The 15,647-nt window shown below is 33.0% G+C and overlaps 1 protein-coding gene across 1 annotated transcript; it reads left to right on the top strand.

The window, feature by feature from the left end:
- The first annotated feature begins 345 nt into the window (after positions 1-345).
- On the top strand, positions 346-15,519 carry LOC125053330 (membrane alanyl aminopeptidase-like). The gene is made up of 15 exons (XM_047654649.1): positions 346-424; positions 1,261-1,720; positions 1,917-2,075; positions 2,327-2,641; positions 3,261-3,444; positions 4,494-4,735; positions 4,947-5,136; positions 5,832-6,018; positions 6,191-6,291; positions 6,914-7,090; positions 7,549-7,733; positions 8,537-8,704; positions 9,266-9,409; positions 9,583-9,652; positions 15,175-15,519. The coding sequence occupies exons 2-15, from the start codon at positions 1,263-1,265 to the stop codon at positions 15,382-15,384; spliced, it is 2,790 nt and encodes a 929-aa protein (XP_047510605.1). The 5' UTR covers positions 346-424; positions 1,261-1,262; the 3' UTR covers positions 15,385-15,519.
- The last annotated feature ends 128 nt before the right edge of the window (positions 15,520-15,647 follow it).

The raw sequence follows: 15,647 nt of genomic DNA, 5'->3' as shown, positions 1-15,647 counted from the left end.
ATAAAGATGGTTTAAATTATCACAATCAATTAAGTTCAATTGAGATATAGCAAACATATTAATTATGCAAAGCAAATTTAATTTAATTTGGAAGAAACTATTCAGTAAATTTTTAAGCGTTGTGTCACTTAAATATTAAACAAGTTTAAAGCGAATAGCAAATACTTATATCTGATGGTAAGTTATTAAATATTTCTTAACTAAATTGTAATTGTATTTCTCTCAAGTTTCAATTTTGAAGAGCCTACGTGAATATACAAATTTATATAGTATATTTGGAGGTGAAATCTACTGTAAACAATAAATAATCAAGATACTTGACATGTATTATCAACGACAATTGATAAGGTATCCAAGATGAACGTTATCTATAACGTCTGAGACAGCACAGTTTCAATATTTAACTGTCGATGAAGACACGGCGGTAAGATTTTATAAATTTAACTACTTAAGATGTTGGATTTTCTAATTTTAATCTCGAGTTCATGGGTTCGATCCCCCATAGCATTTGCGATATTTGTTTTAAATAATTGTTGTTTGATGATTTGCTGTTTTAAAAGAGTACCGAGAGTTTTTTACGCCGGCTTTTTCTCTCGGCCTACACCCTCTGTTTTCTTTGCCGATGAGTAGGGATGCCTTCAAATTTAATGACGTGGAATAAGTGATACATGTATCTTATGTTCCATAATAAATATATATATATTTTTTTTATAGAATAGCAAGTTTATCATGGGGTTTAAAACCTTATAGTACTTGTATAAAAAATCGCTATTATAATACATTGTATATCATCCTTCAAGAAAAGACCATAACAATTCTTGCCGGCAGCGTACTTGCGAGGCTTCTGGCCATGTGTCCATGGGCATCGGTATCATTTAACATCAGATGAGCCTCCTGCCCATTTGCCGATTCCCGATTCCAAACAAATAGTACACTGCCCATTTTATCCATTGTTCTTCTTCTTTTAGTGCCTCTCCATTACTGGAGGTTGGCCGTCAGTATCTTGAAGCGTGTCTTGTCCTATGTCAGATGCAGCAACTCTTCGTTCCCGTCCATTCTCTAACGTTGCGAAGCCATGATTTCTTCCTCCTACCTACACGCCGTTTACCCTGGATTTTACCCATTATAATTAATTGAAGGAGGTGGTAGCGGTCCATTGTTAGCCCATTATAAAACCAATGGTTTATAAGTTTAAAATTTTTCATTTACTGTTTATACTCTTAGTAATTATTTTTTAACTCAACGTGCAAATATTTTCAGAAATGATTCGTCAAATGTTGATATTGACTCTGTGTAGCCTGCTATTTGCAGTTGCTAGAAGTGATACAAATTATCGTCTTAATACAAGCATAGTACCATCATCATACTCTATTGCTATAACTCCGTACTTTGATACGGGTGACGATAAAGCTTTTACGTTTGACGGAGAAGTTATTATTAAATTCATAACAGAATCTGATATTCATAGGATAAAAATCCATTCAGTAGATTTGAATTTTAATGCATCTGATATTAATATAAGCAGCGGTTCAGTATCAGTTAAATTGAATGAAGCGAATCCATTAGAATTTGACAAAAAATACGATTTTGCTTACATCAATTTGGAATCAGAGCTTATTGCTGGATATGAGTATGAACTAAGTATCGATTACAGTGGTCCAATAAGAAAAGATCTTAAAGGATTTTATATGAATCATTATTATCAAGGTGGAGTAAAAAAGTAAGTACCCTATACCAAGATTATCTAGTTCGATTTCCAAAGGAATTTCAAAATCCGATAAAAAATAAGAAAATGCCATATGGTTAATGATAAGTTATGTTTTTATCTTCCACCTGATATGTATTTAGGATGAAGAACAATCCTAAAGTACATAAGAATGATAACATGAGACAATTATATTAATTTTTATTTGTAGATGGTTAGGAGCAACACAATTTGAATCAACACATGCACGAAAGGCATTCCCGTGTTTTGATGAGCCCGGTTTAAAAGCGGTATTCACACTTATAATAGACAGACCGGCAAGCTTTAAACCAAGTTTGACTAACACAAAAATACAGAGTACTGTGCCACTGTAAGATATAACAAATTTCTATTACCTATATTAGATTGAAAGAAAACACGTTTTTACCGGATTGAAGTTATGTATTATTATACATTTACAATTATTTTACGTAATTTTTCCGACGTTTTGCGTGCTTTACAGCGTGCGTGGTCACGGTGAAAAAAGTGTTTTCTTTAAATGTGTAAAAGTTATGTCAATAAAAGGCAATACTATATTAGATGTTAATTTTGATCAAAAATAATGAAACGTTATTATTATAGGGCAAATGGCTATGTAAGAGAAATATTTTACCCGACACCTAGAATGTCTACTTACCTGGTAGCATTTCTTATATCGGAATTTGAAAGTGTAACAACGATTAAAAATGGAGACAATGAGTTCGGTGTATACACTCGACCAGAAGCAATTAATCAAACAGAATACGCCGTTGATTTCGGGCAAAAGATTGTAGACGCTCTCGGTGATTACTTTGGGATCGATTATTACTCTGTGGATAGTAATTTAAAATTGGACCACGTTGCTCTTGTAGATTTTGATTCTGGAGCTATGGAAAATTGGGGACTTGTGAAATACAGGTAAGTGAATATCTCTCTCTTGAATCGGCAGCTCATATCTGAGCATCATGGAAGTACCCGGAGTGGACTATCTGTTTCCACCGGCTTCCAGCACCTCTCTTAATACAGTGTATAGGTTTGAGGATGATGAGTCTTTCTCTTGATTGTTCCATCTGAAGTGCCACGTGATCTTTTGCCTTCCGTGTTACCAACCACGATAATTTTCTCAAAGTTCTTATCGCCATTGCGCATTGTATGACCAATATAAGATACAATTCGCTGTCGGCAGGCGAGAGATCTATGTATTGGTGCGTTTGTGTGTGTGAATGTATTTTTTTTTTAAAGACAATTCACACCAATTGACTTAGTCCCATGCTAAGCTTGTGTTATGGGTACTAGGCAACGGATATACATACATATTATAGATAGATAGACATATAAATACATATTTAAACACCCAAGACCGAAGCACAACACAAAATCCTCATCACATCGATGTTCGTCTCAGCCGGGGATCGAACCCGGGACCCATGGTTTCGCAGTCAGGGGTACTAACCACTAGACCAATGAGTCGTCAATTCGTCGTAATGAAAGTAATTAAAAAAATGAAATTAATTATAAATATATACATTTATTATAGAGAGTCTCTATTGTTATACGTTCCGGAAGATTCAAGCCCGTACTACAAATATAGAGTAGCACAAATTGTTGCACATGAAACTACGCACATGTGGTTTGGAAATCTGGTCACTTGTCATTGGTGGAGTAATACATGGCTTAACGAGGGATTTGCTAATTACTTTCAAGATTACATGACTTCTTTAGTAAGTACAAACAGTAAATGATGATTATGTAGGTTTATCAAAGGCATATATGCTCATTACCTTGTATCTGATATATAAGATATAACTTAACGCAACTTATATTATAAAACTGGCTGTAGCCGCGAACTTCGTTTCGCCTTAATATATTGTACTTAGTCTCCCCTTTTAGTTGCTAGTTAGCTGCTTTGTAGTTGCAACATGTGGAAGATTCTGCTATGTTACCTCATAGAGACTGTTAAACCTCAGTACTTAATACAACTAATTTATTATTTTTTCCTCTATGAGTAATTAATCAGATTTCATTATTTTCATTCAGAATGAAAAAAAAAACTTTCGAGTTTTGCGCTTAGCAACATATTTTGCGATTCATATTATTAATATTAATTGATTATCTCAATATTTCTCGTGAACGGTTTGCGTGATAGTAATAATTAAAAAACATTGTCGTCGTGGTTATTTAATTTTCCTTTGAATTTAATAATTACGCTATAAAAGGAAATAAAACCATCATAACATTTTCTTACTATCAATTTTCATTTATCTATTTGTGTTATCAACTCTTATATAATTGCACATAATAACAATTTACATGATATAAAAAACAAATAAAAAATAACTCTTGCTAACAACTGAGACAGAGTACAGAGTGCTAAACTTATAATATAAAACAAAACAAACAAAAAAAATTAATATATTGTGTGAATAAATAACACTTATAACATAATGATAAAGGTTCAAAAAATAAGTTTTTTTTTACCTTACATAAAATTAAACTATTATAAAACATAACATGTTATATCCACTTAATTAATAATTTCGTTATAATTATTTCTTAGTAACCAAATTTTTACATGTTAATTGTACTCCAACCAAGTATTAATATTTAATATCAGGAATATCTTATATTTAAAAGTCAACCGGATAATTAAAATTCCTACTAGCCTTATTTAGGTAATTACCTACTAAATAATTGAGATTTGTAGAACCTTAATTTTTTCAACGCTTCTCTAGCTTCTATAAATAAATATTGAATGATGGATATATTTTAGATTGAGCCAACCGTCGGAGCTGCTGACCAACTGGTAATAGGCTCCGTATATGCGGCCTATGATGCCGATGAAAAATCAGATGCTGTTCCGATAACCAATAATGAAGTGAATTCACCTGAAGAAATCAGCGGCCATTTTGGTACGATTACATACCAAAAAGCTGGCTCTGTAATTCGCATGATTCATCACTTTATTGGTAATGATGCGTTTAAGTTTGGACTTCATACATATTTAAATGCCAAGTAAGTCTAACTTTAAAATACTATCATTTAATAAACACAATTATGTTCGATAACTACTGAAAGTAATATGTTATAAGTAAAGTTTTGTATCTTGATAGTTAAAAAAATGAATAATATTTTAAAATCTCTCTTCTCAAGTAAAATTGCAATGCATAATGCAATCTAAATTAATATTCAACAAGCCGTGATAATCAAACTTATATATTTTCAGTCAATTGCAACCCGGTTACCCAGAGTATTTGTATGCTGGTTTAGAAGAAGGAGTTGCTACTTTCAACTCGCTTTCTAGCTATCAAGGATATAATTTAACTTCTGTCATGAGTTCTTGGATTTCTCAAGCTGGACACCCTGTATTACACGTTGAAGTTGACCATGCTAATTCATTAGTGAAACTTAAACAGGTTAGCACTTTCGTCTCATTATGACTTGTTATGAATTTACATCATGTACTAAGATTCTATGCAAGAAAATTTATATACAGTGTCTTTACTAAGACATCATGGAACATTACAATCTAGCTTAACTTTAGACTAATAAGTAATTAAAGTCTAATAATAATATACAGATGTAATATGCATATTACATATTTCATCAGGAAATGCTGCCAGCGTTAAAGGTACACTGCAACAGGGACCAAACTTTATAAATTTGTTTTGATTTTCTTTTTAATAATTTTTATTATTACTTTGTAGGTAAAGCAAATTGTTAATACTGTATAATACACGATATTTAACTAAAAAAATGTGTAAATATTATATTTTCTCTTCATTTTTTAAGCATTGCTAGCAGAGTGGTTATGCTTAATTTAGTATTTTATGTTTCAAATAAATCAATATTATTATATGCATATAAAAATACACTTTGTTTTAAAATACGTATAACAATTTGGATTCTTTAATCGCAATAGACAATCTTCAAAGCATGCATTGGACTATCCTATACCCTATACCCTTCTTATTTGATTTTAAATTATTCCAGTAGATTATGAATTTATCCGTTGCAAAAAAAAAAAAATATTTCAAAAATTTATAAAGAGTTAGAAATGATAATAGTGCCATGGTTTTAAAGAAGTGATTCAACGGACGATATTTTACAGAAACGGTTTTACATCGACCCTACTAAATCATCAGATGAGCTATACAAAATACCAATCACATACACCACAAGCGATGCTCCGAACTTTGAAAATACAAAACCGAGCTTTATTATGGATGGTGAAACCTATGAACTCTCGGTAAATCTAACAGAAGACACTTGGATTATTTTTAATGTTCAAGAAACAGGTGATTTTTTAAATGTTTTAAGTTATTTTCGACGCATATTCCAGATATACTGTATTCTTATTTAACTACGTAGTGTTAAATAAAACAAAAAGATTACAATCTGTATTGTATGATCAAAAGTTGGTTTTAAACCTCGAATTATTAATTTCTTATACTAGCCATATTCTTACAGGGCTTTACAGAGTATCATATGATGTTCACACTTGGCAATTAATATTCAAGGCATTAAAAGGAACTAAAAGGGAAGAAATTCACTATTTAAACAGAGCTAAGGTAACATATGAGACATTACTTCAACTTTAAATAAAATAATCGCGTTTGCGAAAATTCTCACGCAGAATTCAAACGTTTAATTTATGTATTTTTGATATTCCATGTAAAAAATAATAGAAGCCTAAAGTATAAGATCGAAAAAATGTCTAAAACAGAATATATTATTCAAGGTTTTTAGCTCAAAAATACATATATAAGCCCTACAGAAAGATATGGTTAATTTAAATTTTGATGACAAAGAAAATTTTATTGGCGTTTAAATAAATCGCGCCTAGTAAAAATTGCGGAGCAAAGTGGCACTAGATCTTTGTATTCTTCATTCATGTTCCTACTGCTCCTGAACCATCCTGAATAAATACACAATGAAAGCTATCTGTTTAATTAGTCAACAAAATTGCTTTTTATATACAATTTTCACGTGGACAAATATAATAAATATAGATGAACGGTATAGTAACCAAAATGAAGCGTAATCCAAAATAATAATCATGTATAAGATATACAAATGATTTTAGAATGAAAGAGTGTGTCATTAACTGTAATAAGAAGTTCTATCAAAGATTTTATTTAGAACCTTAACAGTATTTGTACTATAAAGTGACTAACATAAAAATACTTGCAGATTATAAACGATTTGTTCGCATTTCTATTCACCGATGAAATTAAATTTGCGATGCTATCCGAGGGACTAGAGTTTTTACACGAAGAAAAAAGTTATCCCGTTTGGTACGCCGCTGTTCGTGGTTTAAAGAAATTAAGGAATATGTATATTGGAAGCGAAACATTATCCTCAATTGATGTAAGTATTTTGTGTATGCTGCTTTCAAGAGGTTATTGTAAGCATATTTATAGTACTTAATTTAATCCGTATCTTTTTAAATATATGTATGTTTTTCATCATGGTGCAGATAAGATGTTTCAGGTGTTAAAAGAAGAAAAAATGAAAAACGTCCTATTCAAAATTTACTTCAGTTATTAAAATACTTATTCATATTAAAAACACCAGAACTTATGAACAAGACATCAGAACTTATGCATTTAATGACGAGGAATAAGTGATACCTATATCTTATATTCCATATTAAACGTATTTTATTTTATTTTATTTTATTTTATTTTATTTTATTTTATTTTATTTTATTTTATTTTATTTTATTTTATTTTATTTTATTTTATTTTATTTTATTTTATTTTATTTTATTTTATTTTATTTTATGGTGTGAAAGTATAAAAGAAGAATGTAATGTTTTCTTGCAGGCATATTCTCTCAAATTGATTGATAGTGCAATCAAAAATCTAGGTTATGAAGTAAGCCCTATGGATGATTATGACACACTCAGAAACAGAATGCAAATCCTTGACTTAGCTTGTCAACTCGGCCATCAAGGTTGTATCGATAACACTGCTGCGAAGTACAAAGAACTGAAGGAAAATGGAAAAGAGTAAGTAATAAGAAAACTTTGTTTCACAATTGCACAAACTAAACTAGTAGCACGCACAAAAGTTTTGTGTTATTTGTTTGATGTTAGACGAAATTCGTTCATAAAATCTATCAGTTTAATTGTACTTCGTTATCTATATTCGTCACTCTCTTTCAAATTGTATTTACGCTATTGAAAGAAAATAGGTGAGTTCTTTGCTAAATTTAGACTGATTCATTATTTATTAATTAGATATATACCCCTAGTAATTAAATAAGTACAAGTATTTAAATAAATAAAAAAAGAACAGTTAGATTGGACTCTCCCAGACTAATGATTTCTAGAAAGCTTCTTCTTCTGGTGCCACTTTATTGTCAAAGATTGGCTGTTAACAACTTGAATTGCGGGGTATCTTGCGCTAGTCTAAAAATTTCCTCTGCGGATGTGATGCCCGTCCACTCCCACAACTTCTTCCTTCTACCCGTCTCTTGCATTGAATTTTCATCATTCGTAACAAGTCGTATCGGTCCTATCCTAGGTCGTATCCTAGAAAGCGCTCACTAGTTAAAGAAGTTTTAAATACACTAAATACCAATGAACTTCATTAGAAGCTAATGCACAAAACCTGAAACTTTCCCGAGAAACAATAAATGTTTCTGATGAATATGGTAACTTCTATTTTACAATGGAGGGTATACTTGCTGCTCTATATTTTTATCTTCCGAGTTTAAGTTCTACCTCTAATAGTAAGTAGAACTTAAACTGCTGCCTGTTTTTGAAATGTTCTTATCAACATGAAGCTTTAGTTTAATTTCTTATTGCAGAATATCGCCAAGCTTACGTTCGGTCTCTTACTGTACGGGACTGCGGCTTGGAGATGGGAAAGACTACGACTTCTTATGGAGTCGGTTGGCGTCTACAAACGTCGCGAATGAAGCACGAACCATTGGAGACATATTGGGATGTACAACAGACGAAGAGAAGTTAAAAAGGTGCGTATCACCTAAAACAAATACTCGTAGACAAACTTACTTTAATTGTTTTTGACATTACTTTTATGTATTATTGTTATACTATTTGTGCGAATATTTAGGTCATAGATTTATTGTACATAGGTACTAGGTCTGCCTTTCGCATTATCTAGTCATCATGCGATAGGCATCGAAAACTGGAAGGTTTTTACGTATACAATTTTATAAAGTAATCCTTATTTTTTTACGTACCTAATTCATTAAATATGGTGATACAACAAAGCGAAACCAGTGGAATAATACTTGTAATTAATACAATAAGTCAAAACAAGGAAGTTTAACCTTTATGTGTAATATTATAGGAATTGAATTATCTTTTAGAATAATTTAATTTTTGTTCCGGCAAATTTCTAGTAAATTAAAAGTAATCCTTTTTCACGTATATCCCATCTTAACGGTTCAAATTTAATAAAAACGGTTGAGGTTATAAGATATGATCAGTGGCAAAAATAAATATTACTTAATAATGGTTTAAACAATTTAAATTTAAAGCATCGTAGTGAAAGATTTTTTTATTTACAGCTTCCTAGTATCGACGCAATTGGAAAATAGTCCAATACTGACTCAAGATCTGACTGTTCCCTTAAGCAGTGTTCTTGCTAATCACAGCCACGTTTCCCTAGTAATTGAAGAATTAGACAAGAACTTAGCACAATGGAAATCTATGTATGTATTTTAAATAACATTGTCTTTTCTAGCGCATTTAATTTAATCCCTCGGCATCATACGTAATTCAGCGCGTGTTAAACATTTTGAAATTGTAAAATTTTGATGTGAAACAAATGAGCATCGTAGAATAATATAATAATGTATGGGTTTTAAAGTAATTATTTTTTCAGTTATCCATCTTTCGACGGAGTTCTATCGTCAATCGCCACATCTCTACATACTCAAAGCGAATTTGATACTGTAAGTATTCGTTTGAAAATATTAAATTAAATATCTTACTATACTTCCAGAAGTGATCCAAGTGTACGCCATCGAATTCCCTGTATAAGACTCTTGTGCGAGCATTTATATATATATAACTAGCTGCCCCCGCGATCGTTTCTCCTTAATATGATTTTTAGCCTACCTTTTTAGTACCTACCAACATGGAACATTTTGCTATGCTACCCCGCAGACTGTTCGATTTTCCGGAATGAAAACTTGTAGGTTTTTCTGTGAATTTTTAACTATATGAACCTCTGAGTTCAAGACATAAGATTTAAATTAACAAATAAAAAAGAGGGGTTGATTGTAGAGAGGTGAAAATTAAGGATTGTATGTATTTTTGTATGCGATAACAATAAAAACAAAAAAAATTGGGGTAGACACCCCTTATCACTTAGGGGTTTGAAAGATAGATAGTAGCTGATTCTCAGACTTACTGAATATGCATAAAACATTTCATAAGAATCGGTCGAGCCGTTTCGGAGGAGTATGGGAACGAATTGTGACACGAGAATTTTATATATTTGATAAGTCCTGAGGTATGCATTTGCCTCGCGTGAGTTTAGATTTTTTGACACATACTATTCGAGTGAGTTTATTTGACCCTTCGACACCCCCTTAGCTTTAAGCTCATGGTATAGCGTACCGTTTAGAACAGAATTACCTTTGAGGACCGCTCTTCTATGTTTGATGACACGCCACATTTCTCCTAAACTCCATAATAGGCACAAGTTGTAATATAGGTAATGAAGTAATGTTGACAAAAATTAACAACGCAACAACAACTCAATAAAGAAATATACCTGAGTACACTTTCATTAGCGCGAATGAAAATAGAATCCGTTTGTCGTAACCCTTCATTATGTGTTTGTTTGTTTGGTCATTTAGGTCACAACGAGTAATTAGCTAAAAGGTCAATAGGGGGAAGTGACTCGGCCAATATTTATGATACTCTAACACTTTATTGAGTTGATTTGTAAAGGAGTTTTTTTTTCAGATGTACAGAAATGAGAGAGTTAACAAAATTTATCTATATCGTGAAAAATCTATAAATTATAAATATAATATTATTATAATTATATTTTTGACCACCGTATTCTGTAGAATTAATCAATTTCAATTTTGTTCAACTTAATAAACTAGCTTTAAAGTTTTGCTTAGTTTGCGATATTTATAATAAAGAAATCCCTTATCAACATTGTGTAACACATCATTTTAAATATAACAATATTTTTTTGTCTATTTTCTATTATTATTTCATTTCGTTTTTCTTCGAAGAATCATAAGTCATATTTACAATAATAAACAATCCCACACATTAACGTTTTACAAGTTTTCTGTGATCATGACCTAGACATAGATACAAAACTATAGACAGAAAATTATATGAATCATTTGGCACTAAACCAATAACGCAAAATAAATTGTAATACTCAAATCACTTTCATTGTGAAAATCCGTAATGATTCCAAAATAGGCGGTATTGTTTAAATTAAAATGTGGCATAAGGTAACCACTATGTGTAACCTGCTGCCCAAAGTATTTCCGAAGAAATTCCTTAGGCCTTAGGGTCCTTCAAGTAAAGAGCGTACCAATTCTTGAAATGCCGGCCGGCTTGAAATTCTTCTGTCAATGTGAGTGTCCATAGGTGGCGGTATCACAAACATCAGGTGAGCCTCCTGCCCGTTTGCCTCCTATTACATTAAAAAAACATTGTGGTCTGCTTAAATTACAATCAAGCTTGCTGTATACCTGCTTTACAGAAACATAATTTTGCCTAAAATCGAACCTAAGTAGACTGTGTATATTATGTTTATGCGTTACGTAACCTTAGCAGTAATTATTCATTGAGATGTTTTTGATGATTTAATTAATCATTGATCTGTCCTGGCGTCGCATGTTTGGGCATAATATGTTATTTTTCTACTCAAACATTTTGGCATTCCAATACTGAAATCATTTTTGAAATCGGTCTAGTAGTTTTTGAGTTTATTCGTTACAAATATAGACATCTTGCCTGATTAAATTATTAGTCTCAAATCACATAATAAGGGAAATTGTTGCCAGTTTAAATATTACATTTTCAATGTTTTGTAATATATTTGCGTACTTACGTTCGCGAATTATGAAATAAAACATCTGCTTGCTGCTCATTTATTTTTAACGCCGATTCATAGAAATCGGGCTCTACTAAATATCCTTTTTTAAGTGATTGCTGAAAATAATCTTAATATCAATTAGAGGTTTCTTACACTTAAAAGGAAATGCAATTATTACAAAAATTCCTTTCTTAAAAGTAAAGTTAAATATAAACTAATGCAATGCAACACATCTCGAAATAGACATTGAAATTGTGCCAATTCTGTTGACACTGAAGTTGCGTTCAATGGCAAAACAATTAAACGAAATTAATCATTTATGGTTCATAATTACGTAGATGTGAAAAAAGCAAGGTTAGCACGAGAAATTAGCACAGCCACTTATTATAAATAATAGGACTAATAAGATGTTATAACTTCATTAAATTCAAAAACTACGTGATCGGAAAACAAATGAATCTCCCCAAATTTGTAAGCTTGTCATCAGAATGAGGTGGGACCTTATTATAGTTGCATATTAAATATTATATAAACAAAAATGTTGTCATTGAATTTGCCATTATTTATGAAAAATTACTTATAAAGCTTTATGTCTCTTTGAGTCAAATTAAACAGAGTCTTTTGTTTACGAAATTTTACTGATTTATTTTTTTAAAGTCTATTGGACTTGAAAATACCCATGGTAACTGAGTTCTCCTAGTCGGAGGGAAATATTATTTAATTTTCCTTGTACCTATGACTTTTCATATTAAATAAGGATTTTGCAATGTCAATGTGTGTGTTTGAACACAATCGATTAATAATAAACAATCATTGAAATGAATCAGTTGCATGATACAATACTTCCGTAAAATTAAATATTAAGGTGGGAACTGACCAACGTTACGAGGTGTAATGTAACATGTAATGTAATGTTACACAGCGAGCATTCGTGCAGTCAGTACGTCGTGTTACGGGGAAACCAGAGAGCAACGAGCCGCTCGTTGCTCGCTTTGAGTGCTCCACTCGGCTGTCGGTTTTTTGGCGAATCCTTTGAGTGTTACGCGGTTCGGTCAGTACGCTCTTTGTCAAAAGTCGTCCCGAGCGCACGCGCGTCGCGAGTAATCACACGTCAATCAATCAATCAAACATGGAGTGGAACAAAAAAAAATCTCTGTATTTTTCTATAAAATGGAAGAAAAGAGGAAATGTTGTGGAACCCAGCTCATCCAGAGCAAATAAATTCAACAGTTTTTCAAAATCGATCGGAGACATGCGTACAAAGTTTTTATACTGTCCAGTAATCATTTGGTTTTTCAAAGTTGCTATCAATGACAAACCACCACATACGCCTCTGTTTTTAAATAAGTTTGATCTCCAGTAACGTTTTTTCTTCTTCTTAATTTGAATGAAACAATAATTAAGTAGAATCAAAGATACCAACGCGTCCTCGCTGTCGGCCATCTCGTGAACACTGGCGGCGAAAGCGGAGCACAGACGTTTGACGAGCATGTTACGCCGATTTTAATACACAGCGTAACATGCTCGATGCGTAACAAGCTCGATGCGAATGCTACATTACACCTCGTAACTTTGGTCAGTTCCCACCTTTAAGTTACATGTCAAGTAGTAATAATCCTAAAGGTGGGAACTGACCAAAGTTACGAGGTGTAATGTAGCATTCGCATCGAGCGTGTTACGCATCGAGCATGTTACGCTGTGTTCTAAAAACATGCTCGTCAAAACTCTGTGCTCCACTTTCGCCGCCAGTGTTCACGAGATGTGATAGTGATAATGTATCAACATTATCACTATCACATCTTTCATTCTATTTAATAATTGTTTCATCCAAATTAAGAAGAAGAAAAAATGTTACTGGACATCATAATCATGATCACTCGCGATGTGCGACGCGTAATTACTGAACCGCGTAACAGTCAAAGGATTCGCCAAAAAACCGACAGCCGGGTGGAGCACTCAAAGCGAGCAACGAGCGGCTCGTTGCTCGCTGGTTTCCCCGTAACACGACGTACTGACTGCTCGAATGCTCGCTGTGTAGCATTACATTACATGTTACATTACACCTCGTAACGTTGGTAACATGTAAAGGTGGGAACTGACCAAAGTTACGAGGTGTAATGTAGCATTCGCATCGAGCGTGTTACGCATTGAGCATGTTACGCTGTGTTCTAAAATTGGCGTAACATGCTCGTCAAAACTCTGTGCTCCACTTTCGCCGCCAGTGTTCACGAGATGTGATAGTGATAATGTTGATATCTTTCATTCTATTTAATTATTGTTTCATCCAAATTAAGAAGAAGAAAAAATGTTACTAGACATAAAACTTATTTAAAAACACAGGCGTATGAGGTGGTTTGTTATTGATTGCAATATTAAAAACCAAATGATTACTGGACAGAATAAAAACTTTGTACGCAGGTCTCGATTTTGAAGAACTGTTGAATTTAATTGGACCAAAAGTACTTAAAAAAGACACAATTTATAGAAAATCATAATCATGATCACTCGCGACGTGCGACGCGTAATTACTGAACCGCGTAGCAGTCAAAGGATTCGCCAAAAAACCGACAGCCGGGTGGAGCACTCAAAGCGAGCAACGAGCGGCTCGTTGCTCGCTGGTTTCCCCGTAACACGACGTACTGACTGCACGAATGCTCGCTGTGTAACATTACATTACATGTTACATTACACCTCGTAACGTTGGTCAGTTCCCACCTTTATGTAATGCTACACAGCGAGCATTCGAGCAGTCAGTACGTCGTGTTACGGGGAAACCAGCGAGCAACGAGCCGCTCGTTGCTCGCTTTGAGTGCTCCACCCGGCTGTCGGTTTTTTGGCGAATCCTTTGACTGTTACGAGGTTCAGTAATTACGCGTCGCACGTCGCGAGTCATCATGATTATGATTTTCTATAAATTGTGTCTTTTTTAAGTACTTTTGGTCCAATTAAATTCAACAGTTCTTCAAAATCGAGACCTGCGTACAAAATTTTTATACTGTCCAGTAATTATTTGGTTTTTAATATTGCAATCAATAACAAACCACCTCATACGCCTGTGTTTTTAAATAAGTTTTATGTCCAGTAACATTTTTTCTTCTTCTTAATTTGGATGAAACAATAATTAAATAGAATGAAAGATATCAACATTATCACTATCACATCTCGTGAACACTGGCGGCGAAAGTGAAGCACAGAGTTTTGACGAGCATGTTACGCTGATTTAATTTAGAACACAGCGTAACATGCTCGATGCGAATGCTACATTACACCTCGTAACTTTGGTCAGTTCCCACCTTTAGATTTCAAACTCTATCATAATATATATCTATATGTTTATCCTTACTTTATATTATTAAAGGTAAGCACCTACCTACGCACTGAACTTTGTCTTTCTTTCAGTTCGATTCCTGGCTTTCTTCCTGTGAGGAATGTGGTGAGGAAGCCGTGACAAAAGCGAAAACTTCTTTGGCGGCAGCAAAAGCACTAACATCATGGGCTGACAACCATAATTTAGATATCCTGGCCACTTTGAAGGGCAGCGCTCATCTTGTGACTTCTTCTATGTTTATGATTCTTTTTGGAATATTTTGGGCAGTTTGTGCCTTGTAAATTTCATGTTGACAATATTATTAAAAAGATTTAGGGTCGGTTTCACAATGTACGGATAAGTTCTACATAAGTTCCAAATTAGCTATTGATTACTTATTGGTAGGATAAACACTATTGTTGCGTTTCACTACTGTCAGATAGCGCTATTCGTCACATAAAGTCCATCAAAAGTTATGAGTCCGAAGAAGTGTCAAATAGCACAATTTATCTTCCAAATAATTTATGTGTTGCATAGCTATTTAGTACTTTATCCATACATTGTG

The sequence above is a fragment of the Pieris napi genome, chromosome 10 (assembly GCF_905475465.1).
Source record: "Pieris napi chromosome 10, ilPieNapi1.2, whole genome shotgun sequence".
Lineage (NCBI taxonomy): Eukaryota > Metazoa > Arthropoda > Insecta > Lepidoptera > Pieridae > Pieris > Pieris napi.
This window is presented reverse-complemented; position numbering and strand designations above follow the sequence as displayed.